The 27236-nt window shown below is 40.7% G+C and overlaps 1 protein-coding gene across 1 annotated transcript in view; it reads right to left on the minus strand.

Annotated features, from left to right (window-relative positions):
• Positions 1–9320: 9320 nt before the first annotated feature.
• Positions 9321–27236, minus strand: part of slc4a3 (solute carrier family 4 member 3) — a 55941-nt gene continuing 38025 nt past the window's right edge. Inside the window, exons 10-23 of the mRNA XM_061691285.1 lie at positions 24487–24670; positions 22761–22866; positions 21581–21765; positions 21132–21351; positions 20837–21052; positions 20216–20364; positions 19654–19848; positions 19372–19551; positions 18952–19041; positions 18507–18673; positions 14193–14446; positions 13786–13955; positions 11078–11251; positions 9321–9750 (exon numbers count right to left, since the gene is read on the minus strand). Of these exons, the coding sequence (XP_061547269.1) occupies positions 9673–9750; positions 11078–11251; positions 13786–13955; positions 14193–14446; positions 18507–18673; positions 18952–19041; positions 19372–19551; positions 19654–19848; positions 20216–20364; positions 20837–21052; positions 21132–21351; positions 21581–21765; positions 22761–22866; positions 24487–24670 (2368 nt within the window). The 3' untranslated portion in view covers positions 9321–9672. The remainder of the gene's footprint in view (positions 9751–11077; positions 11252–13785; positions 13956–14192; positions 14447–18506; positions 18674–18951; positions 19042–19371; positions 19552–19653; positions 19849–20215; positions 20365–20836; positions 21053–21131; positions 21352–21580; positions 21766–22760; positions 22867–24486; positions 24671–27236) is intronic.

Genomic DNA, 27236 nt, shown 5'->3' on the forward strand with positions numbered 1-27236 from the left:
ATTATGTTTGAAGACCCACAGAACATTGTGTTCTGTGACAACATAAGCGCCGAACCTAGCAAAAGAAAGAGAAGATGCTCTTATTTCACCAGAAAGTTTGTTTCCAGCTTTTTCCATTCTTTAGTAATCAGCAGTAAAATGCGGGTTAGTTTCACCAAAATTTATACAACTTACCGCAACATACACTCTGTTTATACCAAACATATACATACTCAGTTCAAGTGTGAGCTGCCTAAGCTTGTCCGACTTCCAACGTGTTGGCATTTCTCTCCCTCATAATGGACTTGACAAGCCGGAATTCACCCCCTTATCTTTATCTTCTAATCGAAATCCAAAACTACAGTAGGGTGGAGTAATTGGTTTAGTATTTTTTGTTTTCTGGACCCCAAATGCACTTTTAAAAAATTATACTACATTATTTATTGCAAATTGTTTTGTTGACCCCCAAGTTATGACTCAGGAGAACTACTGATCTAGGGCATCTGGTATTTCTATTGAGAACTGCATATCGTCGAGTGTGTGTTCCAACTACAGGAGATCACACTCCTCAGCCTCCCTGGTTAGGGCTATTCAGTGGTGCTGGAGAAGAGGCTCCGTCAGGAAGTCGAAACTTGGATTCAGGAGAAGTAGTCAGAATCAGAATCAGAATCAGAATCATCTTTATTTGCCAAGTATGTCCAAAACACACAAGGAATTTGTCTCCGGTAGTTGGAGCCGCTCTAGTACAACAAACAGTCAATTTACAGAACACTTTGGGGACATAAAGACATTGACAAAAAACAATTGTGCAAAAAGATGCAGAGTCCTCTAGCACTTAGAGCAGTTCGAACGACTAATATTGCAATAGTCCGGTGCAATGACCATTGTGCAAAGGGCGCTGAGACTTCAAGGAGTGTATGCGGTTTAAAGTGACGAGTAGTGCGATCATCTGGGAAGTGTGGTTTTCGTAGTGTGGTTTTCGTACTGGCTGGTACAGTGTACCAGCTCTACACCCTCAGCAAGGTCCTCGACGGTGCATGGGAGTTTGCCTAAACAGTCTACATGTAGTTTGTGGACTTGGAGAAGGCGTTCGACTGATCCCTCGATGAGTCCTGTGGGGGGTACTTTGGGAGTATGGGTTACCAAACCCCCTTATATGGGATGTTCGATCCCTGTACGACCAGTGTCAGAGTTTGGTCCGCATTGCCAGCAGTAAGTCGGGTTCGTTTCCGGTGAGGTTTGGACTACGCCAAGGCTGCGCTTTGTCACCGATTCTGTTCATAACTTTTATGGTCAGAATTTCTGAGTGAAGCCGAGGCGTAGAGGGGGTCCAGTTGGGTGGCCTCAGTATTGCATCCCTGCTTTTTTGCAGATGATGTGGTTCTGTTGGCTTCATCTAGCTGTGATCTCCAACTCTCACTGGAGCGGTTCACAGCCAACTGTGAAGCGGTTGGGATCAAAATTAGCACCTCCAAATCGAGACCTCATAGTCGGAAAAGGGTGGCGTGCCCTCTCCAGGTCGGGGATGAGATCCTGTTCCAAATGGAGGAGTTCAAGTATCTCAGGTTCTTGTTCACAGTGAGGGAAGAAGGGAATGGGAGATCGACAGGCGGATCGGTGCAGCGTCTGCAGTGATGTAGACCTTCTATTGGTCCATTGTTGTGAAGAAGGAGCTAAGCCAAAAGGCGAAGCTCTCAATTTACCGGTTGATCTATGTTCCTACCCTCACCTATGGTCTCGAGCTGAGGGTTGTGACCGAAAGAACAAGATCCCGGATACAAGCGGGCGAAATGAGTATCCTCCTCAGGGTGTCCAGGCCCTCCCTTAGATATAGGGTGAGAAGCTCGGTCATCTGGGAGGGGCTCTGAGTAGAGCCGGTGCTCTTCCGCATTGAGAGGAGCCAGATGAGGTGGCTCGGGTATCTGATTAGAATGCTTCCTGAATGCCTCCCTGGTGACGTGTTCCGGGCACCTCCCACCGGGAGGAGACCCCGGGAACGACCCAGGACATGCTGGAGAGACAATGTCTCCCGGCTGGCCTGGGAACGCCTCTGGGTCGTCCCCAAAGAGCTGGATGAAGTGGCTGGGGAGAGGGAAGTCTGGGCTTCCTTGCTAAAGCTACTACCCCCGTGACCCGACCTCGGATAAGCAGAAGAAAATGGATGGATGGATCAAATACATTAACATTTAATTTAAAAACTGTGTTTAAATAAGTTTTAAAGTTAGTAGAGCATGTAGGAGGGATATCCATCCATCCATTTTCTAAGCCGCTTCTCCTCACAAGGGTCGCGGGCGTACTGGAGCCTATCCCAGCTATCATCGGGCAGGAGGCGGGGTACACCCTGAACTGATTGCCAGCCAATCGCAGGGCACATACAAACAATCAACCATTCGCACCTAATCATGTTTTTGGGATGTGGGAGGAAACCGGAGTGCCCGGAGAAAAGCCACGCAGCCACGGGGAGAACATGCAAACTCCACACAGGCGGGGCGGGGGATTGAACACCGGTCCTCAGAACTGTGAGCCAGACACTCTAACCAGTCGACCACCGTGCCGCCATAGGAGGGATATTTTAATGCTTAAACTATTTTAAGTTTTCATATAAATTCTCAATATCAAGGATTTCTACTGTCAACTATCAGAGGTGAGTGTGGAACATAGGTCCCACAGTAAACGCAGATCACTGTATCTTGAAGACATGAGGTCCATCTGAGCTATAAAATCAGTGTAAGATTTATTCGGCATGATGCTCCATATAGACATGATGGTTCCTTATAAAGAGAACATGATGGCATTGTCCTGTGTAAACTACAAATTCTTTGAATCGGTCTGTTGCAGTAAATAAGAAGTTGGGAAAGGGAGTGGTCCGAATTGACCAAAGTAAAGTATTTCTCTCATCTTCTGGACAGACAAAGCCAAAATTGCACAACAATACACAAATGGAATGGCCTCATTGGCCTATTGTTGTTTTTGTTGCACGACAAGACAACTGAACTTGCTGTAGAGATTAAACAAACACTCAGCGGGCATTTCAATGAAGACAAACATGATGTGAAATCAATGGACAAATAGATAAGATCTTCCCGTGATGATCATCAGGATTCTTTCACACCAATAAAGCAATTTATTTTCAATAGTTCGGATTAATAATTTTCAAAAAAAGTACAGTGCATTAGTTTATTTACAAGAGGTCATCACCAAACCTAGAATCTAACTGTGGTTCTGTTACTTTGTAAGATTATTACAAGACATATTTTAGTTTTATCTACTCTATGTGCTTTTGGGACATATTACATCTACTACATATATTCTACCTGTATGCTCAAACTCAGAGGGCATCTTTGTTTCCAACCATAATTTTGAATTAAATTTAGACATTTTAAATAAAAGAACCAAGCCTGGGTGGTCTGCACAAACGAACTTGACAAAATGTGCCAAACAAAGCCCGTTGACAGGCTAAACATTTTTGAGGGTTACAAGAAACATAACAAAACTATTTTCCTTTTCAACCTGCATGTTTCAACATTTAACAAGCAGACAAGACAGATTAGCAGCACCACACATTTTATTATCTTAAATAATACCCACAATTCAACATTTGTCCTTTTGTAAATACTGGCCAGTATGTGCTTTACAGTTTTGTTTTGGTTATAGTCAGACAAATGTAGACACACCAATTCTTGACATAACAAGAGCACGTGGACGTGTGAAACAGATCAGCGGACCCCTGAGTCTCTTTAACTGCTGTTGGTCAACCGGTAGAGAAAACACAAAGCTCCAGTGCATACAGATGGCCGGCGCCTAGTGACAGCTAATTTACGATTGGTTTCCAAAAAAATAACACCTGCATACTCACCTAATGTTAGGTGTGTTGTTCCCAAATTTATGTGGATCTCATAACAGTCCGAATAGGTTAACCAGGTGAGCTGTGAGATTTACTTGCTTCAATCTTGACTTGGCTACTGTCCCTGTAGCACTCAAATGTATTTAACATGTTGCACATAACTGCTTGTTGGCGGTTGCTGAAAGAGAGGCTTTTCATACGGGGCAACTCTCTCCCCTTGAAAAGAATGGTCCAAGCCTGGCTGGGAATTTGGAATTTAAATGTAAATTGGCATTTATAAAAATGTCTTAAAAACCCCAGTGTAAAGAGAATTCAGAGATTTGTCTCTCAATGCAGACGGTAATATGTGTTCTACCACTTCAGCATGCAGTTAGCTAGATAGCTATGCCTACACCCCAAAAATGCATTTTCCTTCGATGGCACAATTTAAAGAACAGCTCAGTGTCATGAATTAAATTCTTAAACAAAGTGGTGACGCTGGCCGAGAGAGCCCCAGAATTCTGTTAGCTCACAAGCTAGCTGGTGGCTAGCGCCTCTTGTTGTAGCGAGGAAAGCCCCACGACAACCCAGTGGGATATATTCCAGCCACCAGAGGCTTTAAGCGAATATATTTTCGGCCCAAACGTGGGAATGTGTAGGCATTAGAAAGTTGCTAGATGAAGTAGCAGACATTTTTCAGTGGGGCGTGGCTTCACACATTTAGCAGACACCCACAGCATTTCAGAGCGGAGACAGCGGCTAATTTTTCACCATTTTGAAGCTTAATTTTATACTGTCTATTTGGTGATTAGGGACTTTAACTTTTAGGGACACACGTAACACAATGACATTAATGGGGGACATACTGCATGATAGAAATTTTTATATATTTTTTTATTTGCTCATAAACAAACTTAAACTTTGTCAGTTATCCATCCATCCATCCATCCATTTTCTTTACCCCTTATCCTCACTAGTGTCGCGGGCTGCTGGAGCCTATCCCAGCTATCTTCGGGTGGGAGGCGGGGTACACCCTGAACCGGTCGCCAGCCAATCGCAGGGCACATATAAACTAACCACCACATTCACACCTACGGGCAATTTAGAGTCTTCAATTAACCTACTAAGCTTGCCCAGAGTCTGCTGGGATAGGCTCCAGCATGCCCGCGACCCTTATGAGGATAAGCTGAACGGAAAATGGATGGAATGGATGGATGTACGATTTGGGTTTGCACCGTGTGTGTGTTGTTGAACTTTCATAAATGGCAATCATCTGTGGACAAGCGTGTTCTTGCAGTAAAACATTTACATTCAATAACAAGGAGAACACAATGATGAATGTGTTGTGCCATTCCAGTTTTAGCAAAGGAGTTAACAGCAAAGTCCATTTAAAAATAAATACATTTAAAAAAAAAATTCAACATGATTAGCATGGAGCTACAAAACTAAAAGCCAGGTAAATGGTTCACATTTTGAGCTGATTAAAATACAAGGAATACAATTGTAAATGTACGGTTCGTTCCAAAAGCATTACAAATATTATTCGTCTTCACTTGACCTTCATCTATGCATCGTTAAGCACAAAAAGCAGGACTGAAAGCCATATATTCTCCTCGCACTGCAAATCTTATGTACAAACATGCCTCGGCTAACTGAAGGCTGGGAATTTACAGTTCAAAGGTCAGTTTACCCTGAGAGAATTCTTGTATGGCTCGTAATGTAGGGCATGGTTGTGTTAACGCCGATACCGATTCTTGAGGCGAGCAAACATTTGAATACACTGCTGATTCATAAAAATACAGACTGCAAATATCTACTCTCCACTTTGAAGCACTTGGAGGCAGGGGAAGGGACACTTCAGTTGATTGTATTCCTTCAGCTATTAAACAACCTGGTTAGGCCAAGAAAATCGGTATTGATTTTATCTTTAGCCACATGTCAACTCTTACAAATGCATGCATTTCTTTGTCAAAAAAAGTGAACCAGTCGATTACACCACTGAGCAAGCGCAATCGCCATCCGATCTGTGCTTACCAGCTGTCAAAATATCCTCATAGGACTTTAAAAACAGACTTGGAACATTTAAAAAAGAAAATTCTAAATACACGTGTTCCAAATTATTAAGCATATGCCGCTTTTGTTTAATTTCCTAAAGAATCAAAGTGATTTACAGTGAAAAAAAAAAGAACTTCTATAATAATCAGGAGTATATTGAACAAAACCACCTTGACGACAACAGTATTTTTCTAAACTATTCAAAATACAGATTTCCAAATTATCATGCAAAATAGCTTGAAGAAAAAAGATAGGATAAATCCATGGATATTTTCTGCTTTTTATCATTTTTTTTAAATGCAAGAATTACCACCCAGAGTTACTGTTTGGAGACATATTGCTGTGTAGCCTCACAGATCTTTCTTTTAGGGATACTTCACAGGTCCTCAAAAGCGATGGGTTCAGGGGATGTTGGTGGCACACCTTGAGTATTTCCTCCCTTAATACATGTTCCAGCTTAAATTTTAATGGTATATTTTACAGCGTGGGATGGCAAATTGTCTTTATTCCTTATAGAGTACCATGGCAGGAAATGGTCACTTAGAAACTCCATATCTTATTTTGACACCTTCAGGCATCCTAAAAGGGGCCTACCTTCTCACGCCCCATTATTCAGGATGTCACAGCCATACTGGGACATGATTGGCATCCACCAAACATCCAGAACTCCATCTCTCTGGACCAGCTAAAGAATAGGTGTCAAACTCAAGGCCCGGGGACCAGATCCGGCCCATCACATTATGTGGCCTGGAAAAGCAAATCATGTACTTCATGTTTCTTGCTAAAATCTTTCCCATTATTGTACATTTCATTCACTTATAACATTGAGATATAGCAAGCATTTTTTTGTTACAGTTGTTGTTTTCAAAACAAATTTTCTAACATATATATATATATATATATATATATATATATATATATATATATATATATTTTTTTTTTTCCTCCTTTCCTTAAAAAAAAACACGGGAATAAGCAGGGGATCTGGTAAATTGGGGGATCAGGAAAAAAATGCTGCAAATATGCAGGGGTTTCTGTAAATAACTGTTAAGTTTGCAAATAGGTGAAGGTGCGTATGCCGATCGACAAATTTTCCACGCACCTACCAGTATACCAGTCATAATGGCTCTCTGAGGGAAATTTTACTGCAACTTGGACCGTGACAAGACTGAGTTTGACACCCCTGCTCTAAAGTATCATGGCCATCCTCAGTGAAGAAAGCGGTTTTAGCCTTAACGTTGCTTCTCCTTGTGAGATTTGTTAGGGGTGCCTGGAATAAAGGTCTATGCATGACTGCAAGCCTTTGGAGGATCCTGCATGGAGAGGTGTCTTGGGACTGAGGGGCAGTTTCAAATACTTGCTTACTGCTATTAAGTGGATTTTTAACAGCTGCTCTCTTAATACAATGCATCTGGCTGAGAGGAGATTTCCTGACTATGCTTTATGAGAATGAATAATAACATATGTACAAAAAAAGAAAATCAAATGTTGATTTGACTTAAATCCGATATGCATAATAATTTGGAACACAGTGTAACGCTTCACTTCTTTCTTTACAACATCCTATGGACACATAACAGCCATTTGAATATAGCCGTTGTTAAGTTGAATGCCATTAAAGACCCTGTACAGTGAATTCAGAGATTTGTTTCTCAATACATTATGCTTATTTAAAGATAATTGCTGAAAACGTGCAAGACTGAGAACTCTATAGAGATATAATGTTAAACTGTTTTTCAACATTTCAGTTTTCCAGTTTTTTTTTGGGACATTGCTAAAACAGTGCAATTTCCACTCGGCATGCCACCCCCCCCTCCCTCCCCCAAAACTATATAAGAACTGAAGAAGATCACCTCCATTCGCATCAGTGGTTATCTAGAGCAATTGCAATGCACAGGTACGTAGCCAGCCATGAGGACACCCCAAAAATGTCTGCTGGCATGGCCGCTTTAGAGTGCCTCGTTGTTGGCCCTAAGTGCACACATCACCGAGCGGCTTGACTTTTCACGATTCATTCAATCATTCAATTTTAGCAGGGTTGTGAACAACACTCTTCTCTGTGGTGTGTCAAATTTACAAGACATTTATTTTCACATGGCCTTTATGCAAAATAGTGTTGTTTCTTTGTCCAAGTTAGGTTCCCGAAAGTGGCCCAGGCTAATTTGAATTCTATAGCGAGCTTGCAAAACCCAGGGGTGAAAACTGAATGACTGAACACAGATGCTACATTATAATTTACAGTCATACCATACAATACATCATTCATGCACCCTGCCAAAACTCAACTGCTCCCTGGCGTGTTCAATACACGTGTGTTTGCTTAGTTTCTCGGCTTTTTCAGCTGAAGTGTTTTGTTATATTATTCATGACACATGTGAAATCTTGTTAAGAACATGAAAGGATGAATACAAATAGAATTTGTTTTGGAGATGGGAGTTCAAGTGCGTCAAATTACGCAATGTCCTTTTAACACTGTGCCAATACCTTATTTGAAGATAAACTAAGGTTTGAACATTACTAATCAGCAACTTTCCCATGAAGTCTAAATGTAAAAATATAGGTTGACAAAACAAATAAGTTACTCATTTGCAAGTGGTCTTTTATGTTGTGCACTTACACTGACCGAACAACGGCTTCAATGAGTGTTTATGTCTTTGCCAGGGAGCTTGTAGGGTTGGCAGGGACAAGTTGCCAGTAAAAGTGCTTTCAGCCTGGACAAAGAAGGACGGATGTACAGTTGTGGTCAGAAGTTAACAGAAACTCACCATGGGCAAGAATGTCTTTGTAATCTGGGGTATTTGAACCTTTCTTTTTGCTGGATGGAATAATTGTTTAACATACATCTTTGAAGAGGGGGATATATTGACTTTTTAATTGCTCGTATACAAAAAGTTGTGTCTCTGGAGGGCCTGCCCAACCATCAAGTATGACATTACACAACAAAGTTCCTCTTTTGTTAGCTGCCTATTTCTGAAAACATGTCTGTGAGCAAGCCGTTGTGAAATTTGAAAAATTGTGACATCACATACTTGAATGAAGATGTGTTTTTGACAAAGTGTAATTCTGCAACTTACATTACAATCAAATAGTTATGGTTCGTGACATAACAATTCGGGTAATATACATAAAAACCTCCCTCAAAAGGAGATTCTAATCACACTATCATGGCAAACCAAAACTGTAATGTATGAATAATTTTAGAGATAAAATGCCAAATGGATTCAACCCCATGTTTTCTCATAATGAGTTTAAACAAATAATCACAACCGTATTTACCCAATTTTTGCACATCATAGTGTTTTAAAAGAAATGGCACTTGTTTAAAGGCAGCTAATCTATGTACGCAATATCTCTTGGCTGACTTTCCTGCACCATCCTTTGGCTTTCAGGGATTTCAATTACTTTCTGAATATATCGGTGATGACGGGAAATCAAAAAAAAAAAAGAAATCAATACTGTTCCCGCGCATTCATCCACCAACCTCTTAGTGTTGTTTAAGAGGTGACCATTAAATTGCACATATGCCCAAAGCCTGCAGCGTAATTAAAGGGATAGACATTTTCATTGTCATTTTCATTGACTTCAGCTAAGGGACTCACAAACACTTTCAGGGAAGTTAAAACCATACCACCTTTACGAGGCCCATACATTTAGATTATACATTTTTTTTGTTTTTTTTACTCAAAGAAAAAATATATATTATTGATCTATTAATGTAACACATTTAATAATGTTTTGCCCGATGACTCTTGTCTTGTTGAGTCTCAAGAGGTCAAGAGCATGAAGAAGATGAGGGCTTCTAGGCAAGTTCGACTTTATACAAGCATGTGAATCTCGTTGTACTCATCCCGTCCGTCTTCATCAAAGTTGGGTGAGTCTTCATCGCAATCCAGCTGTGAAGATAAAAAGGTTTACTCAGGCTGGATTTAAAATGCATGGTTCAGGTGATACAGTAATGTTTTTTTTTTGTCTCATTTGGCATGATTTGTATGAGTCAATAAAAAGAAAAAACAGACTGATATTGTTATATCAGAATCAGGCCTCTTCCAAATGTGGATAGAAATTTTATATGTATTAGATAAAGTACATGCCAATGAGACTTCAGCATAAATGGACAGATCGGGTATACCCGTCAATGCCAATTGTACAGTATGTAATTGAAATCCACTGATTGTTTACTTAAACACACCTGCATATATATGGATGGATATATATATATATATATATATATATATATATATATATATATCCATCCATTTTCTGAGCCGCTTCTCCTCACTAGGGTCGCGGGCGTGCTGGAGCCTAGCCCAGCTATCATCCCAGCTATCATCGGGCAGGAGGCGAGCTACACCCTAAACTGGTTGCCAGCCAATCGCAGGGCACATACAAACAAACAACCAGTCGCACACACATTCACACCTACGGGCAATTTAGAGTCTCCAAGTAGTAGAAGTAATGAATGAGTTCTAAATGATTAAGTATTTTGGGATCAAAAGTTGTGGCATATTTATGGTTTAAACTATATAGGCATTTATAAACATTTTGGGGGGGGATCCGTTACTGGCGTTTTTGTTGTTGTTGTTGTTGCTATTTTGGATGGGTCAATGGATCGATAATGAGTCAATAAATCGAAGTTGGACACTTGGAGCTGCAGTGTAAATCCAGCCTTGGAGTTCGAAATTAGACAGTCTGTGGCGGTTTCACATGTACTCACTTGTGGCCTGGTATAATATTATTGAAACAGTGTGTGATATGTACTGTAGTTCCCCCAAAAGTGAAAAAAAAATAAAATAACATTTTTAAATATGGCATCCTTTATTGCATGCAATACAGCCCCTGCTTTGATTAGCATATCATTTCTTGGTCTGAATATTCTTTAAAATCTTACTTTGAGGTAGAGAAAAAGAGTTTTATTCTCCCCCTCAAAATTTTGGATTGTCTTGGTGGTTTTGAGTGTCTAACCACAAAAACATCACACACCTCAATAAGAGCTTTGAACGTTTCCAGGTAGAAACGTGAGATATTTACATTTGTCTGCTGAAGTCATGAAGGAATTTTTAAATCAATATTTGCATTTGCTTTCGAGGTGTGAGTGTTGGACACAATTGCAAACCAGTTCACGTGCATCCGATTGCTGAAGTTGCAAAAGTTCCAGCAGGGGATGAGACGATTGCGGCGCCGGTTCCCGCATTACTGGAAAGCCCCCGCCACACGACCTACCGCCTGGAGCTCACGTTCCTCAAAAATCCTGGAGAGGATGACGCGGCGCAACGGCACCGTCATGATGAGGACAAAGGGGAATGCCAGGGAAGCGGCGGTGGACTTCACGACCCACAGGGCCACAATGCACCCCAGCTGGATGAGGGTGAACATGTTCATACGCCAGGTCTTCACCTGCGGACACAGCATGTAAACATATAAGCATTCAACAGCTGACAGTTGGAATCTCCACTTCAAAAGGTTCATCAGGATCACTTGTTTTTTTGGCTCCATCTTGTGGACAAGGCCTGGTGGACTGCTGTCTGCTGTGCGGTGCTTGATTAACCTGCTTCCAACCATCCATTTTCTACAGCACTTGTCCTCATTAGGGTGAGATGCCTATCCCAGCTGACTTTGTGTGAGAGGCAAAGTGCACCCAGGACTGGTCGCCAGTCAGTCACAGGGCTCATATAGAGAAATTTGCACACACATTCACACCTATGGACCATTTTGAATCTTCAACTCACCTGATGTGTGTATTTTTAAAATTGATTTTGGGAGATAATTCCCCCAGTAACATTAGAACGGAATGAATGAATAAATGAATGACTGACTTCTCTTTTTGCTTCCTGTTTATTGTGATATCCCTGTGGGGAATGGTCAAACACCTCTAAAACGGCACTTCCTCATAATCCTAATGGTAATTAAACACAACAACCAGTGTGTACCCCTGAATGCCATAGAAATTAAAAAGTTTCAATAACAATTTATTTGTTTTATTACAATAAAAAAGCAATTTGATGAGAATAAAGTTGTATTTTTTTAAATTAAAAAACTCATAATCTAAAGAGAATAAAAGTGGATTTGCTGAGGATAGTGACCGAACCTGAATGCGAACAGTGAAAATCCGTGAATACTATAATTGACGTTCCTTATAACTGCAAAAAAACAAACAAACAAACAAACAAACAAAACAAAAAACCACGAAAGAACATGGGATTGGATAAAAAAAACACAAATAAGATAGGGTTTCCACCAATAACGGGCGATTGGGTTAAAACAAACCCCAAATAGGTGAATTTGCAAATGCCTAACTGTGAATGTGCGGGGCTGCGCTGTATCTTGGAAAAATCCAACTTTAAAGTCGCAACATTATACATTAAAGTTAAAGTATAACGGGAAGAAATACATATTTCAAAAGGTACATTCATTTTATTTATTCCTTCAAAATTTACATTTTGTGTTCTTAAAAAAACTTTATTCATGCAGTAATTTCAGATTTGATGTTGATATGTCACAATCATATAAGAGCCTTCACTGTAATTGCTCCACTACTATGCAAATCGATGTTAGAATTGAGATCTGTTCTTTAGCAGGGGAAGCCCCAAGCTTGTACTTGAGACTGTCATTACTCAGGCTTCTGGGCATCTGCGTCAGTGCTGGAATCCATAACATCCCAAACACTAAATACTGTCATTTCTGCACAGAGTGAAGCAACATGACCTCGAAGGATGGACGCGGTCTGGCTTTTGGCTGCAATCACACACGACTGGATTGTGTTCTGCCGTCCTACCACTAATGACAGAGGACACGAGTGAGGGCATATACTATAGATATTCTTGCTGTTGTCTGCGTGTGTGAGTAAGTGCCTGTGCGTGCGTTAGAGAAGTGGGACTCAAGTCACATGAACTGACTCGAGTGAGACTTTCTGTCGTTTGTCAGACTGTTTTTTTCTCCTCTCAGACGCTCTAGGCGTGGGCACTGAATGCGCTGAATCCATGCCCCACTCAACTGTCAACAGTCACTCAAACACTACAACCAGGATAATTGGATACTACCTCATCTAGAATATTTCTCATGCCGACAAGAAATTACATTTCAGCTGTGAAAATATATACGCGCAAAGCCCCCGATAGCTCGACTTTATCCCACAAGGATTTCACGAGGCTCTTCCGCACAGCGACAAAGAGGTGCTTTAAAGGGGCCCCTGTTCACACACTGGTTGTCACATCTGACTTTTTTTGTTTTCCTCACTCACTCTTCCACTTCCGCCTTCTTTCCATGATGTGCGTGCACTCACTCACAGCTGACAACAAGGCACTCTAAAGTCCTATTTTTTCAAAGTGAAGATGAATTTTTCTGCACGTCACAATTGCGTCAGATAACTGCTGGTGCGAGCAAATGCGCTCAAGTTCTTATATGGTGGGGGAGAGGAGACTCTTGCCAGACTCTAGTGTGTCACACATCATTTTAAACATGCCTCAAAAAAATCATGAAAACTAAAATGGTGAAAAATGGTTAAATGCTAGATCTCCACAATTCTACACAACATACAGTAGTTATTGGTCTTTGCACAACTATCTTCAAGAAACAAATCTCCATTCATTTACAGGCTCCTTAACTATGCTTCATGTCACTTATGTGTTTAATTGAGAAGTAACAGGAAATACAGAGACCGGTTAGGGACCATTAAACATTTTGTAACTGTGTACAGATACTGAGTGCAAAGTGGCTAATGTGCTAATACATGATGTGACTAAGCAAGATTACAGTATATGAATTGACTTATGACTTACTTAACCCAAGTAATGACTTTCGTAAAATTTAGAGGGGACTTCCCTTTACTTGCTTGATTGTTGCCACAGTAACTTCAGACTTGCCTGGAACATGAACGCTAAGACTTCTGACTTGCACATATGAGACGTATTCCCACCTCTTGCGTACGTTACCTTGGTGACGTAAATGTGATCGGGGTGGTGCTTTGCCGGTGTGACCATGAGAGTGATGCGTTCATACAACTGGATCCCCGTCAAAGATGTGACCCCCATGTACAAGAAGATCCCAAATAGCACAGCCAGAGGGATGAGGCGCAGCACATCGGTCATCACAATGGACATTCCTGATTGAGCAAGATGAAATTCAATTTTGTTCACATATGTGACACCAATTCATGACTACAATAAACTCAAGGCCCTGTAGAGCAGGCCCAGGATTGATTTTTACATAAATACCCTCTGTGACTCAATTTCATCCCATATGGTCACTAGTTTAATTTTGAATTTGCAGGTATATATATTTACTTTATGTGCTCTGGGGTGTAAATGGTATACCCACCAATGTTTCCCATCCTTCTTACCAACAAGCACGGCAACAAGAAGCCCCGTCAGTCTCTGCTCTTTCACTTCCTGGATCATGGGCTTCTCTCCGGGAGCTGTGGCTTTGCTCATGACAGTGAGGGCATTGACGTGAGTGACCGAGCGCACTGTGGCCGCCGTGAGCCACGGCAGGCCGAAGAGTGGACAAAAAGCTCCGAGAATGACGATGAGCAGCAAGTCCAGGTGGAATCCTGAGCCTTTCACCAGGCGACGCTCCTTCTTACTGACAATCAGCCTGAAAGAGTGAGTGAGAGAACAGGGGGTGGGAATAAGAAGAGACACAGTATTTCATACTTATAGATATACAGTTGACTCCCGCATACTTGATCTTCGATTCACCTATTCGCAGATTTTTTTTCAAATGTTTTTTTTTTTTAACCAATCCCCAAAATACTTACTGGTGGTTTATCCCTGCTTATTCAAGAACATTTTGGGTTTAAAAAAAAAATACTTTTCAATTATCTGGGTCCGTATTCGGTGCCTGGCCTGTACCTAGCCTCGGCTAAACTTGGCTCCTCCAAAACATACAAATGAATGACGCTGGCGCCTATCCTGGTGGTAACGGGCACGCGCTCTTTTGTATTGTCCTTTTTTTGCCTTTTTCGTTCATCTTTGGAGACATTACGCGACCTACTTACACTAGGGAGGACTTGCTAAACATTAGGGAGACTAGTCCAAACCTTCTTTCGCAACTTTCACAAATCCACAAAGGTTTTTCTTGGAGCTACTTACCAGCGGAGCGACTGCACTCCGTGGCACATGGAGGAGGTAAAGACGCCGCCACTGAGGGTAGTGTGCCAGAGTGCAAGTGATTCACCTCGCAAATCAACGCTCCCTACCCAACAAAATGGACGAACTCCATCTTCACACAAAGACCAGAAAACACTTTGCACATTCTCCCGGCCTCTGCTTCACGGAGACTTGGCTTTGTGAACGCAGTTCAGACGGCGCTGTACTGCTCCCTGGCTTCCAACTACACAGAGCAGACCGCGACAGAGAGCTATCTGGGAAAACAAAAGGTGGCGGAATATGCTTCTACATCAACACAAAATGGTGTACTGATGTCACAGAGCTCAGCACACACTGTTTGCAGTCTGTTTTTTAACTCTAAGTCATTCTACTCGCCACACAGGTTTACTTCATTCCTACTCGCCGGTGTTTAACTCCCCCGCAGGCTAACGCGAACACCGCACTGCAAACACTGGCTGCCCAAGTACACGAACTTGGAAGAAAAGCACCCAGATTCACCCCTCATTATTCTTGGGGAATTTAACAAAGCAAAACCCAACCACAAACTCCGTAACTACAAGAAGCATATTGACTCTCCCACCAGGGAAAACACAATTCTAGACCATTGCTATACCATGCTAAAGGACTCGTACTATGCTATTCCCTGTACAGCTTTGGGTTCGTCTGATTACTGTTTAATTCACTCAATACAACATACTATCGGAGTGGGGACAGAACCCTGTACAATCAGACCAGAAACTAGCCGACAAAAGAAATCAACACTGCAAAGAGAAATTATGCAGAAAAGCTGAGAGACCATTTTCTGCTCGTGACTCTAGGTCGGGCTGGTGTGGATTACAAATGCTAACCAGATATAAGCGACCATCCCCCCAAGCGGAGAACAATAAAGGACTGGCTGTCGACTTGAACACCTCCTACTACAGATTTGAAAAGGACACTTTCACACCCCACACCACCCAGCCGCACCACCGACGACCACTATCAGAATCTGAATCTATCACTATCACACCTCTGACTGCCTCTTCTGCAAGGACGTCAAACATATCTTTAAACAAAAAAAGATCAAGGAGGATGTCCCCCTCCTTCTTCAAATTCTGCGCAGACGAGCACGCTCCAGTTTTCACACAGATCTGCAAGAGATCTTTGGAACTGTGTGAAGTCCAATCCTGCCTCAAATGCTCCACCATCATCCCAGTCCCCAAGAAACCTGGAATTTGAGGACTGAATGACTACAGGCCTGTGGCCTGAAATCTGTGGTCATGAAGTCCTTTGAATGCCTCGTGCTGGACCACCTCTAGAGTGTCACAGGACTCCTGCTGGACCACCTGGAGTTTGTCTATCGCGGAAACAGGTCTGTGGATGATGCAGTCAACATGAGACAGCACTTTATCGTGGAACACATCGATGGCGCAGGGACTTACAGTACTGTTTGTGGACTTCAGCTCTGCGTTCAACACCATCATCCCTGAACTCCTCTCCTCCAAGTCTCTCCAGCTCAACGTCTCGACTGAGATCTGCCAATGGATTTAAAGCTTCATGATGGGCAGGACACATCAGGTGAGGATGTGAGACACCACCTCATCCACCCGCACCATCAGCACTGGGCCCCCCCCAAGGATATGTCCTCTCTCCGCTGCTCTACACAAATGACTGCAATTCATAGGACCCTGATGTCAAACTCCTGAAATTTGCAGACGACACCACAGTCATCGGGCTCATCAAAGATGGTGATGAGCGGAGCGGAAGAGTGGATGGAGCTTTTGTGCGGCCAACACAACCTGGAGCTGAACACGCTCAAAACTGTAGAGATGATCGTGGACTTGAGGAAACATCCTTCGCCATAGCTGCCCCTCACGGTGTCCAACTGCCCTCTGTCAACCATTGAGACTTTCAAGTTCCTGGGAATTGCAGTCTCCTAAAAAATTGCCCAGTAGAGGATAAACTTCCTGGGGCTTCTGAGGAAGCACGGCCTGCCACAGGAGCTGTTGAGGCAGTTCTACACAGCGGTCATCGAATCGGTTCTGTGTTCATCCATTCTGGTTTGGTGCTGCCACAAAGACGGACAAAATCAGACTGCAACAGACAGTCAAGGCCGCCAAAAAGATTATCGGTACCCACCTACCCACTCTTGAGGACTTGCAGGCTGTCAGAACAAAGACAAGGGCATCCAAAATCCTCTTGGACCCTCCATATCTTGGTCACCACCTCTTCCAGCTCCTTCCCTCAGGAAGGCGCTATCGATCAATGCAAACCCTCTTGCCATTAATTTCTTAAACAGTTAACTTACAATTCCATTGCAACATGCTGCCAATTTTTTTGTCTTGAGTTTGTTGACACATTTCTGTCGGCCAATTATACATTACTCGTGCACTCACTGGAGTAGTCTCGCCACGCTGTACTATTTGCATATCTGTTGTTGTCCAATACTGCCCACTCATCTGCACCATTTGCACAATCGACATTGTCCCAGATTATCGCACTACTAGTCACTTTAAACTGCATACCTTTCTTGAAGTCTCTGCACCCTTTGCACAATGGTCATTGCACCGGACTATTGCTATATTAGTCATTCAAACTGCTCTCATTGCTAGAGAACTCTGCATCCTTTTGCACAATTGTCCAAAAAAAATTAAATAAATTGTACCAGCATTACCAGATAACTAGCAACCTTTTATTGCTCAGTGACTGTTTTTCTCAATGTTTTTATGTCTCAAAAGTATTCTCTGTCAATTGACTGTCTGTTGTCGTACTAGAGTGGCTCCAACTACCGGAGACAAATTCCTTGTGTGTTTTTGACATACTTGGCAAAATAAAGATGATTCTGACTCTGTAGATCATTGCACTATTCGTCACTTGAAATTGCTGTAAATTGCTTGAGGACTGCATCATTTGCACAATGCCATTATATCAGCATCACCACACTAGTGGTACGCTTTCATTGCTCAATGACTCTACATACTTTTTTTTGTATGTCCTAAATGTATATTTTGTCATAGTGGCTGTTTATTGTCACACTGCAGTGACTCCACCTACCGGAGACAAATTCCTTCTGTGTCTTGGAACATACTTGGCCAATAAAGCTGATTCAGATTCTGATATCTAACTTTTGAGATGTATCACTTCAACATACAGTGGGAGGGGGACCAAGCTCTGCCATTAATAGAGAAAATCTGTGAGTAATTGACGTCCACCCAAAAAGGTTTGTAATTGATTATAGATGCCAGAAGATGGCGGCAAAGCAATATTTTTATGTCAAACATTTGTCCTAAGTACAAAAACTGTGAATAGGTGAGTTTTTCAGCCAATAACAGAGGATGAGTTCCCTAAAAATAGGTGACTTTGCAAATGCTGAACTTTTCACTGTGGTTACTTGACACCATTTACTACTTTACAGTCAGGGTTTTTTTTTTTTTTTTTTTTTTTTTTTACCTTGAGGCATTGCAAAAAGAGCGCCAAATAAATCTGAATGGGTTACATAGAAAAAAAGACTTAAATAGGTAAATTCATGAATAGGGGAGGGCTAACTGTAAATATGCTGCACTTACGAGGTAATCTGAGTTTCCATAAAAATGAGGATGAATACAAGAAGGGCGGGTACAATGGATGCTCCCATCATCCAGGTGGGAAAGGGCCGCTTGTCACCAAAGGGACTGATGAACCAACCCCTTTTGTTAGGGGAAGTGACTGAAAATCCAGATGGCACATCGAGCTTCTAAAACAAAACATAAAAACAGGATAAAGGAATCACTCCAATGTTAAAGCTACAAACTGTCATAGGCCACTGAAACTGCATTTACACTGTCTGGCCTAAAGTGACACAGTTCAAATCTTTTTTTGCTCTCAAGTGCCACTGTGCACAGTCCAGATCTGCTGCCACTGAAGCATAAACAGAAAAAAAACATATGGAATCGGAATCTGAGCTCTTCTAAATGTGGATCAAAATGTAATATGTATCATATGTGCCAGTGCAAGCCTGACAGATACATTTACCTGTGTGTAAGTGTCAGTGATGGAGTAATCCACCAACACAGAAACTAAAATTGAAATAGGAATACCAAAGTCCCCAATGATTCTTCTTGCCTGTGGGTGAAAAAAAAAAATTGTCCTTTAGTCAAGAGAGTATAGATGTCACTCAATGGTCTTACAAACGAGTGAAGAAAACAACACTACAACAGAAGTTTAAGAGAGTGGGGTTGAATAGCACTACTGTAATGTTCGGGGTCAAATTGACACATTTTAAAGACACGCAAAGAAAGAGGAGAACAGTTTTATGGTATGCAACTTCCTTTGCTCGGCATAATCGATATGTACAATGAAAAGTGGTCAAATTGACCCAGAGACACTATATGTGTTCCAGACAAACGAAGATAACAGTATGTTAAAGCTTCTGGCAAGGATCTAAACGATTACCTTGCCACCTAAAAATCGACTGTTTCTGAACTTTCTGAGGAAGAAAGCCACAAAGAAAGTGCCCATCATAAGGATGAGAGACATCAGTGCAGTGTTGGGTTGGTTCTGGATGTCCTGAAGCTCAGACGGAGGGGTGGCATCACCGGGGTACCATGCCATCAACGGATGTTCTTGAAACACCTAAAAAAAAGAAAAGAAAAAAAAGACTGATTTATTTCCAAAAGTAATGTGTGAAAACCCCCATCAAACTCCTCTATCTGAAAACATGATCGCCATAATTACCTTGATGAGCTTCGAGAAGGTCTCATAGATGAAAATGAGGGAGATCAGGAAAGCAAATATCTCTTGAGTAAAGGGTGAGATGAAGCGAACAAGAAAGCTGCCCTCCGCCGCCACAATCAGCAGGACAATGAAGATGAGCCAGAACCCAATCCACACTCGACCAGTAAGGTACTCAAAATCGTAGGCCTGACAGAACTGAGTGACAACACACGCTAATTACTGTATGTGCTCAGTGGCTGATGTATACTTGAATTGTTGTAATATGCAATAAATCCATGATTATTCTGAAAAAAATGACATTTTTACCTAGCACCTCAAATTTTATAAACATGATTTTCCATCTATCCATTTTCTATACTGCTTGTCCTCATTAGGGTCAAGGGTGAGTTGAAGCCTCTTCCTGTACACTTTGGGCAACAGGCAGGCTGGTCGCCAGTCAATTGCATCTTTCCTAATTTTGGCTTTTATAAAATTTGGAAAAGAGCTCTTCACTAAAATAACAATTGCGATGTTAATTTCATAGAGTTTAGCATGTGATTTATTGATTTTGATTGTGTGCTACCTTGTAGAATGCTTCCTCAAACACCAGTAAGGGCCCAGAGAATCCGATGATGAGAAGAGGCTGACCACCTAGTAGTGAGAATATAACTCCGAGTGTTGCCGTTGAAACAATAAGCTCAGTCACTCCCATCATGCCCTCTGTTTTCTCCCCTGCATGTGAAGACAAAAAGGGTAAGATTCTTAGACAAAACACTTCTTCGCCCACCTGTTACATTTCTAAGGGAAAAGCTATAATGTCCAATAATGTCAATTTCACCCGGGAAATTTTAATTATCCAAGTGCCGGAAATGCTACAATAAATAAACACTGTCTATATCTTGTGATTAACTCCATTACTGCCAGTCATTGTTTTAATGACTGGTGCATTGACTTGAGATAAACTGTGACTTGACCAACAAAAAATGCCTTGGGACTTATTTGAAACGTGAAGGTTAAGACCTTGGACTTACTTGAGACTTGACCCCGTCTCTGGGGAGAAAAAAAATAAAAATAAAAAAATAAAACTTACCAGTAACTACTTTTTTAAAATTGTGTTTTAACATTAGAATAGGTAAATTTAACCTGAAACAAACCAGTAGAGTTAAGAATGTAAAATGACACGTGTGTTGTAACTTGGTTTTACCTAACAAACCACCAAAGGTTATGGTGGGTGACAGTGCAGCAAAGTAAATGAAGATAACAGCAGCGACGCATTGCATGTCCACGGCATCTTTCAAGTCACTGACGTAGTTCGGGTAGCGGCGCCGGATGTCATGAATCAGTCCTCCGAAAGGGATCCCTGAACGCTTTAATGGGTCAATCTCTTGGTCTCCTTCCTCCTCCTCCTCTTGAGTCATATCTGGACGGATTGTTGCAGGCAGAAACCAGTGGTTAAATGTGTCCTCTGACAAAAAGTTATTTCTGACATTATAGATGACCTCTGTTGTTCTGCTCCATGCCAGATGAAGAATGGTGCTTCTTCAGCTCCCTTTCCTTACGCTTGCGCAGCATCTGTTTCTGGAAGTCAGCGACTGTCTTCAGGAGGTCTTTGCCCGCCACGTCTGATGGTGGAATAACAATACTGCAGTCCAGAAATTCGTTGATACCATTTAGTAGGTCCTGTCTGTTGTCGGCGAAATAAGCCACCTCGTGGAAGTTCTGCAATTAAATTAAACTGTCAAAACAATAGTACAAAAAGAAGACCATTCAACTAAAGAAATCCCAACATGAAATGATCGTATTTTCAGTATTTTATTCCTCTCAAATACTGTTTATCGTTATCCTTTGGGGGGAAACAAAATTCTTGATTTACTTTAAAATGGTAGTGGTGAATGTGTGTCAGACATTCAAAATCTGTGAGTGATCCATGATTAGGTTTGTTTTGTACCTTGTCAGACATAAGAGTTGAGAAGGAACGTCCAATCTCATGGTAGTCCACGTTGGACTGACTGGGACCAAGCAGGACAAAAATAAAGCGAACGGGAACCGGGACCTCCAACACCGACTGCAGAAGCACGGCCTCGTTTAGCCTTACGAAGGCCATGGCTGGCTGCTCCAGGAATTCAACGCAGCCTGGCAAGACACAAAATATACTGTATGTTCCTGCATTTTCCCATTACCTCCACCAAGATTGCTTTTATTTTGTCATTGCTGTGAGTTGATTTGGTGGTCAGATTCTGTCTGTAATCCTGGTCACACTTTTTGATAGATCAACCAGAATTATTTACGAACAGGTTAGGATAGGTAAAGTCACGCAAATTTAGGTACAATCCATACAAAGATGGTATCCATCCATCAATAGTCCTCTTTAGGATTGTGTTTGAATGTGAGCTGGAGCCTGTCCCATCTGATTTAGTAAGATAATATCATTAAAATAATAAAAATATTTAAAAATGGGCAAAAAAAGAAAACATCAACATTGCTGTCAAATCTTATTCAACTTAAATTGTTGTTTGTTCATTGAGGCTCTGAAGCTGTTACTTAAAAAAAATTCCCCCTGTATAGGATCCATTGCATGAATGAATTTAACGTTAAAAATTGTATATGCAGTTATGGGTAGTGCACTGATTTTAGTGAACGGTAATTAGATTGCTTGATGTAATGGCTACCTATTAAAACAAATACATTTGGTTATGTTAACCCTCCTGTTATGTTGCAGGTCAAATTGACCTGTTTGAAAATGTAGAAAATAATAATAATAATTAACAGGATTAAATGTGCCATGTGTTTTTCCTTTTATTTAAAAAAAGCATTGGGTTATGATGTGTTTTGATACTTCAACATAGTTGTTAATAAACAGACATAAAACAGGAGGGTTAAGGTGCTGTAAAGGCAAGATTACATGCCAACAGAAAGCACAGCAACTTGACTTTTAAAAGATGACTTTATCTTCACCGGATAGCAGTTCAAAGACTAGAATGAGACAAAAAGCTGGTCTGAATATACCAAATTCGTGTGGACTATAAAATGACAGCATGTGTTTAATGGTGCACTTTAATCATTTTGATTTTATATGAAAGGCCAAAAGCAAATGAAGTGATGTGTTGTTCAAAAGCGTCAGCGCTTACCAACTAAAACAATGACAGCTTCGGCATCTCTTGGTATCTTGGCGAGGAGTTTCAAAGATCTGGCTGCCGCCGGATGACTCTCCGGAGATACAGGGTGGACAGATTTCTTGGAGGAAGAACAGTACACAGATTATCCACATAATGGTTCGGAGCAACATTCTGTGACAACACAATGCAGCGTGGGACCAATTATATAGTTTTATTGAGCCAACAGTGCCGTACGCAGCCTCCCTGCGATATTGCTTATTAACTCACACCCCCCTTTGAATTTAAAACACAGAATGACAAATGCCAACATTTTACATCATCAAGAACATTAAAAGGTTGCAGCTAATGCATCAAGAAGTCTTCAAAAGAAGTGCCAGTGGGTTGAGTCAGAAAATAATTCAAAGCATGCGGTCAAGCAGGCCCTCTGACTTCAACAAGCACCTCCACCACTTGTGGAGCATTTCACTGTGACATAGAAGTCTCTCACAAGGAGTTGAAGGCAGCGAGAACACTTGGGTCTAAGATTACCATTGGTCATAGCTGAGCTAAATTATGTTGCGGGATTCCAGTAAGAAAAAAAAAATTTCATTTTGATGATGTGATATCAGCCTGCACTGTTTCAACTTCTTTAGAGCCTTTCGACAGTCGTAGCTTGGGGACTCACAAAATAATTTGCAATAAATTATATATTCATATCATTTGCATATGGGAGCAGGCACACCTATAAAACAAATATATTTCAGCAATTACTCCTCCCTAATTTAGCTTTGGCCAAATAAAGGCTCTGATATGATTGTGGACGAATCATCAAATAATCTGACATTAGCTCCATGAATAGAGTTGGGACTTTTTTTTTTTTTTTGGTAAGAACAAAAGGGATATTATTTCAGGAAGAACGTCCTATTTTTATTTAGAACGGAGAGAAGATAGTCTTATTTTTTAGAGCGTAAAGACATTTTCCAGAATAAAAAGGGTAATATTACAAGAAAAAAAAAAATATTTTTGAAATTCACTTGTTAAAATGTCATTCTCACCTTGTTAAGCTTTAGCTTTAATGTCATATTATTAAGGCTTTACACTGGAAAACTACAACTTTATTCTTGTAAGATTCCAACTTTTTATCCTGAAAAAGTACATCTTTGTTCTTGTAAAGATCTTTTTTTGTTGAATAAATACAACTTTATTCTCATAACATTACAACTTTTTTCCTCAAAAAATATGTAAAAAAAATTGTTTTGCTATATGAAACCTAATGCCTGTATTCAACATATAATGTAAACATGCTTCATTTTGTCATGATTCTTAGTCAGTGGATCAATTTGACTGAGAATCGGTGTCTCCTGGTCATTTAAGACACAAGAATGTAAAATACATTTAAAATAATCTATGTATTCTCTATATTGTCAAATGATTGCATCTTTTATATAGGTTACTCCAATGTACATTAAGAATGTTTTAACATGAATTTTTACAATGAAACTCCTCAATAAAGCACACTCTATGAGATTATCCACTCAACATTAATTGCAATGTTCATAAAGGAATTAATAAAGCGATATAAATATTGTTTATTGGGAATTTTTTTGTTTCTGACACTTTTGGAGAATTAAATTGAATTAAATTGACACATTGATAAGGGGAACATTTTTTTTTTTTTTTTGAGAAACAAATGAAATGAGTGTTTGTCTATGAAGTTTAAATTGAACCATTTAGGAGACAAAATCTAAAGCAAACTTACAAAGAGGCTGACAAAGACATCTTGTTTGGGGTCGTATAAGGGTCCTTTGCCATCCTGGTGTTCTTCCAATTCTTCGGTTACAAGGGGCAGGCTGGTGTCCTGGACATGGTTGTGATTAGAACTGCCGTGAAGACTGCTTGATGAGTGGTAGCGATGGAAACGATGTTTCATGTCACTTGGATGACTATGGTCAAGAAAAAAAAAGTTGGGCTTGTCAATTTGATTAGAGGTAGCTATGGGATTTTGATCGCAAAATAATAATTTATTTACAGATATACAGCTCTTATATGCATTGGAAGTGACGCTGACTAACCACATGGCTCAAGTGGGGCTTTTTTACATGGCGTTCATCATTCACTCCATGAACTTAATCACGACATTTTCTACGACCACTGCGACGCATACTTAGTTTATACCGTACATATCCATACTCTGTTTGAGAGTGAAGTGCCTAAATTTGTCCGAATTCCAATGTGTTTTGGATTTCACTCCCCAAAAATTCACGACAATCTGAGATTCACCCCCTAATTCTCAAAATGCGTGGTGTGCGCTCAAATTCAAAGTGAAGCAACGCCACCATCTAAAGGGATCTGTTCGTCAATACAGTGGTTTACAAACTTGACTTTCATAGACAAGTTGGGTGAGACCCTCTTCCACGCTTACCCATTGAAAAACGCACCGTATTTTTCGGGCTGTAAGGCGCACTTAAAATCCTTTACTTATCTAAAAAAATCGACAGCGCGCCTTATAATCCGGTGCGCTTTATGTATTAATTCTTGTTGTGCTTACTGACCTCAAAACTATTTTATGTGATACACGGTGCTCAAAAATCTGTCAAAATGTTTTAGTATGACTTTGGTAAGCTACAAAGCCGCACTGCTTGATGGATTGTCGGAGCATTATAACTACTGTACTCAGGAGCCTCGCGGAGTAATATGTACTGTGATTCAACATAATATTATGGTGTGTGTATAAGGACCCCAAAATGGCACCAGTTAAGAGACATGCCTACAAAGCATATTATTATGTTATTGTGAATGAGTTGCATAAAGTTTGTCTTATCTGACGGTTTTGTTTTGCTTAATGCGCCTTATGTATGAAAATAGACCCATTCATTGATATTGTGCATTATAATCCGATGCGCCTTATAGTCCGAAAAATACGGTACTTCACGAACATATACATGGGTGGCAATTAACGGCTGGATTCCAGTTGGCGAATATAAATGTCCACAGTATGAAGGCGTTAAGAATTTACAAATGATTAGATTTTTTTTAAATGCAGCAGACATGCACAAAGACTTGTAACTTCTCAATTGAGATGTATCACTACAACATACTGTACTTCCTTGATACCAATTCCTATTTTGACAGGGCTTTGGCGGCACCTTAGAACATTTCAGAAAGCGCACAGAAACCATGAATACAGTAGGTGAGTGTTTTTTAGCAAATAGTTGGGGATAGGGTCGATAGACTAAAATGCTAATAGTGTAATATGTGAATAGTGAACCGCAAGTAAAACAATGTTTCACTCCCTATATTGTCATATCAAATTCATTACTGTCCACCAAGTCCAATGGTGACATCATCCCACTCATGAGCACCACATGGTCTAGTATGATGGTACCAGACTTGGACAAAACAAACTCTTGACTAAAGTAGGTGGAACTGTAAAAGAGAATTGTGCACAAGCCGTTTCTGATGAATCTTTCAAGTGGCCCGAGCAAGCGAAGAGCCAAATGCTAACAGCATCTCGATGTGTTTCTTTCCACGTTGTAAATCTGATGTCAGTCTCATAATGACTGTAATGACGGAGGCTTGGTTTCCCTGTGAAAGCTGCCAGTGATATGCTGGGAATTTACGTGGAAAGGCTGACAATTACCGCACGATGGCCCAGTTGGAATTTTGGCTGGATGGCTTTATTTTAGTCGCATTAATTGTGTTACTTTATGTGTGCATGCAATTGTCCATTGCATTGAGCCAAATTTGGGCAACACAATTCTTGAAAACGTGTTTGTTAATGAATCTCTCGCTGTACAAATCAAGGAATTAGACGCTGGCTGAGTGGGAAAGTAAAATCCATGCATTTTGTACGATACAAGTGACAGCCTGTTTTCCCATTGACTCAGCTATTGTATTTGGACAGGCATGAGTTGTTTTTGTTCCGCTAATTCCTTTTGACAACCTCCACGTTGCTAATGTATTTTCATTACGTAATCCGTAAAATCTATACGTCTAATCAATTACCACTCCAAATTATTTTTAGGACAGTTTTACTGGCATGTCATTATAAGTCTAAGTCAATGGGTGGGAGCGCTTCGGACTGTCACATTGATTACATTACAGCCACATATGTACAGTGCTAAACAAATGTATTAGACCACCTCTTATATCCTCAAACAAGACGAGACCCTTCAGCAAGTGATTTAATAAGGACAATTTTGAACGAGAATGAGAAATTTCAAGCGGAATTCACCTTATTGTGGACACATTTTAACCAGTTCACTGACTAACTGGCTAAAGCCAAAATCAAGCTTACCATTCAAACACAAAAACTTTATTTTTTTTTTTTTCAGGAGTACAAGTAAATACCTTTTACATGGCGTTTTCATCAAGAAGCAATGACATGATTTATTTTTTTGGAGGACAGTACCTTAAAAAAATGCCTGGATAGCAATAATAACTAAAGACGAAAGCAGCGATTAACAGGCCCCATGTTTATAGGGCAAATCCGTGAAGATTATCATCAAA

The sequence above is a fragment of the Phycodurus eques genome, chromosome 12 (assembly GCF_024500275.1).
Source record: "Phycodurus eques isolate BA_2022a chromosome 12, UOR_Pequ_1.1, whole genome shotgun sequence".
NCBI lineage: Eukaryota > Metazoa > Chordata > Actinopteri > Syngnathiformes > Syngnathidae > Phycodurus > Phycodurus eques.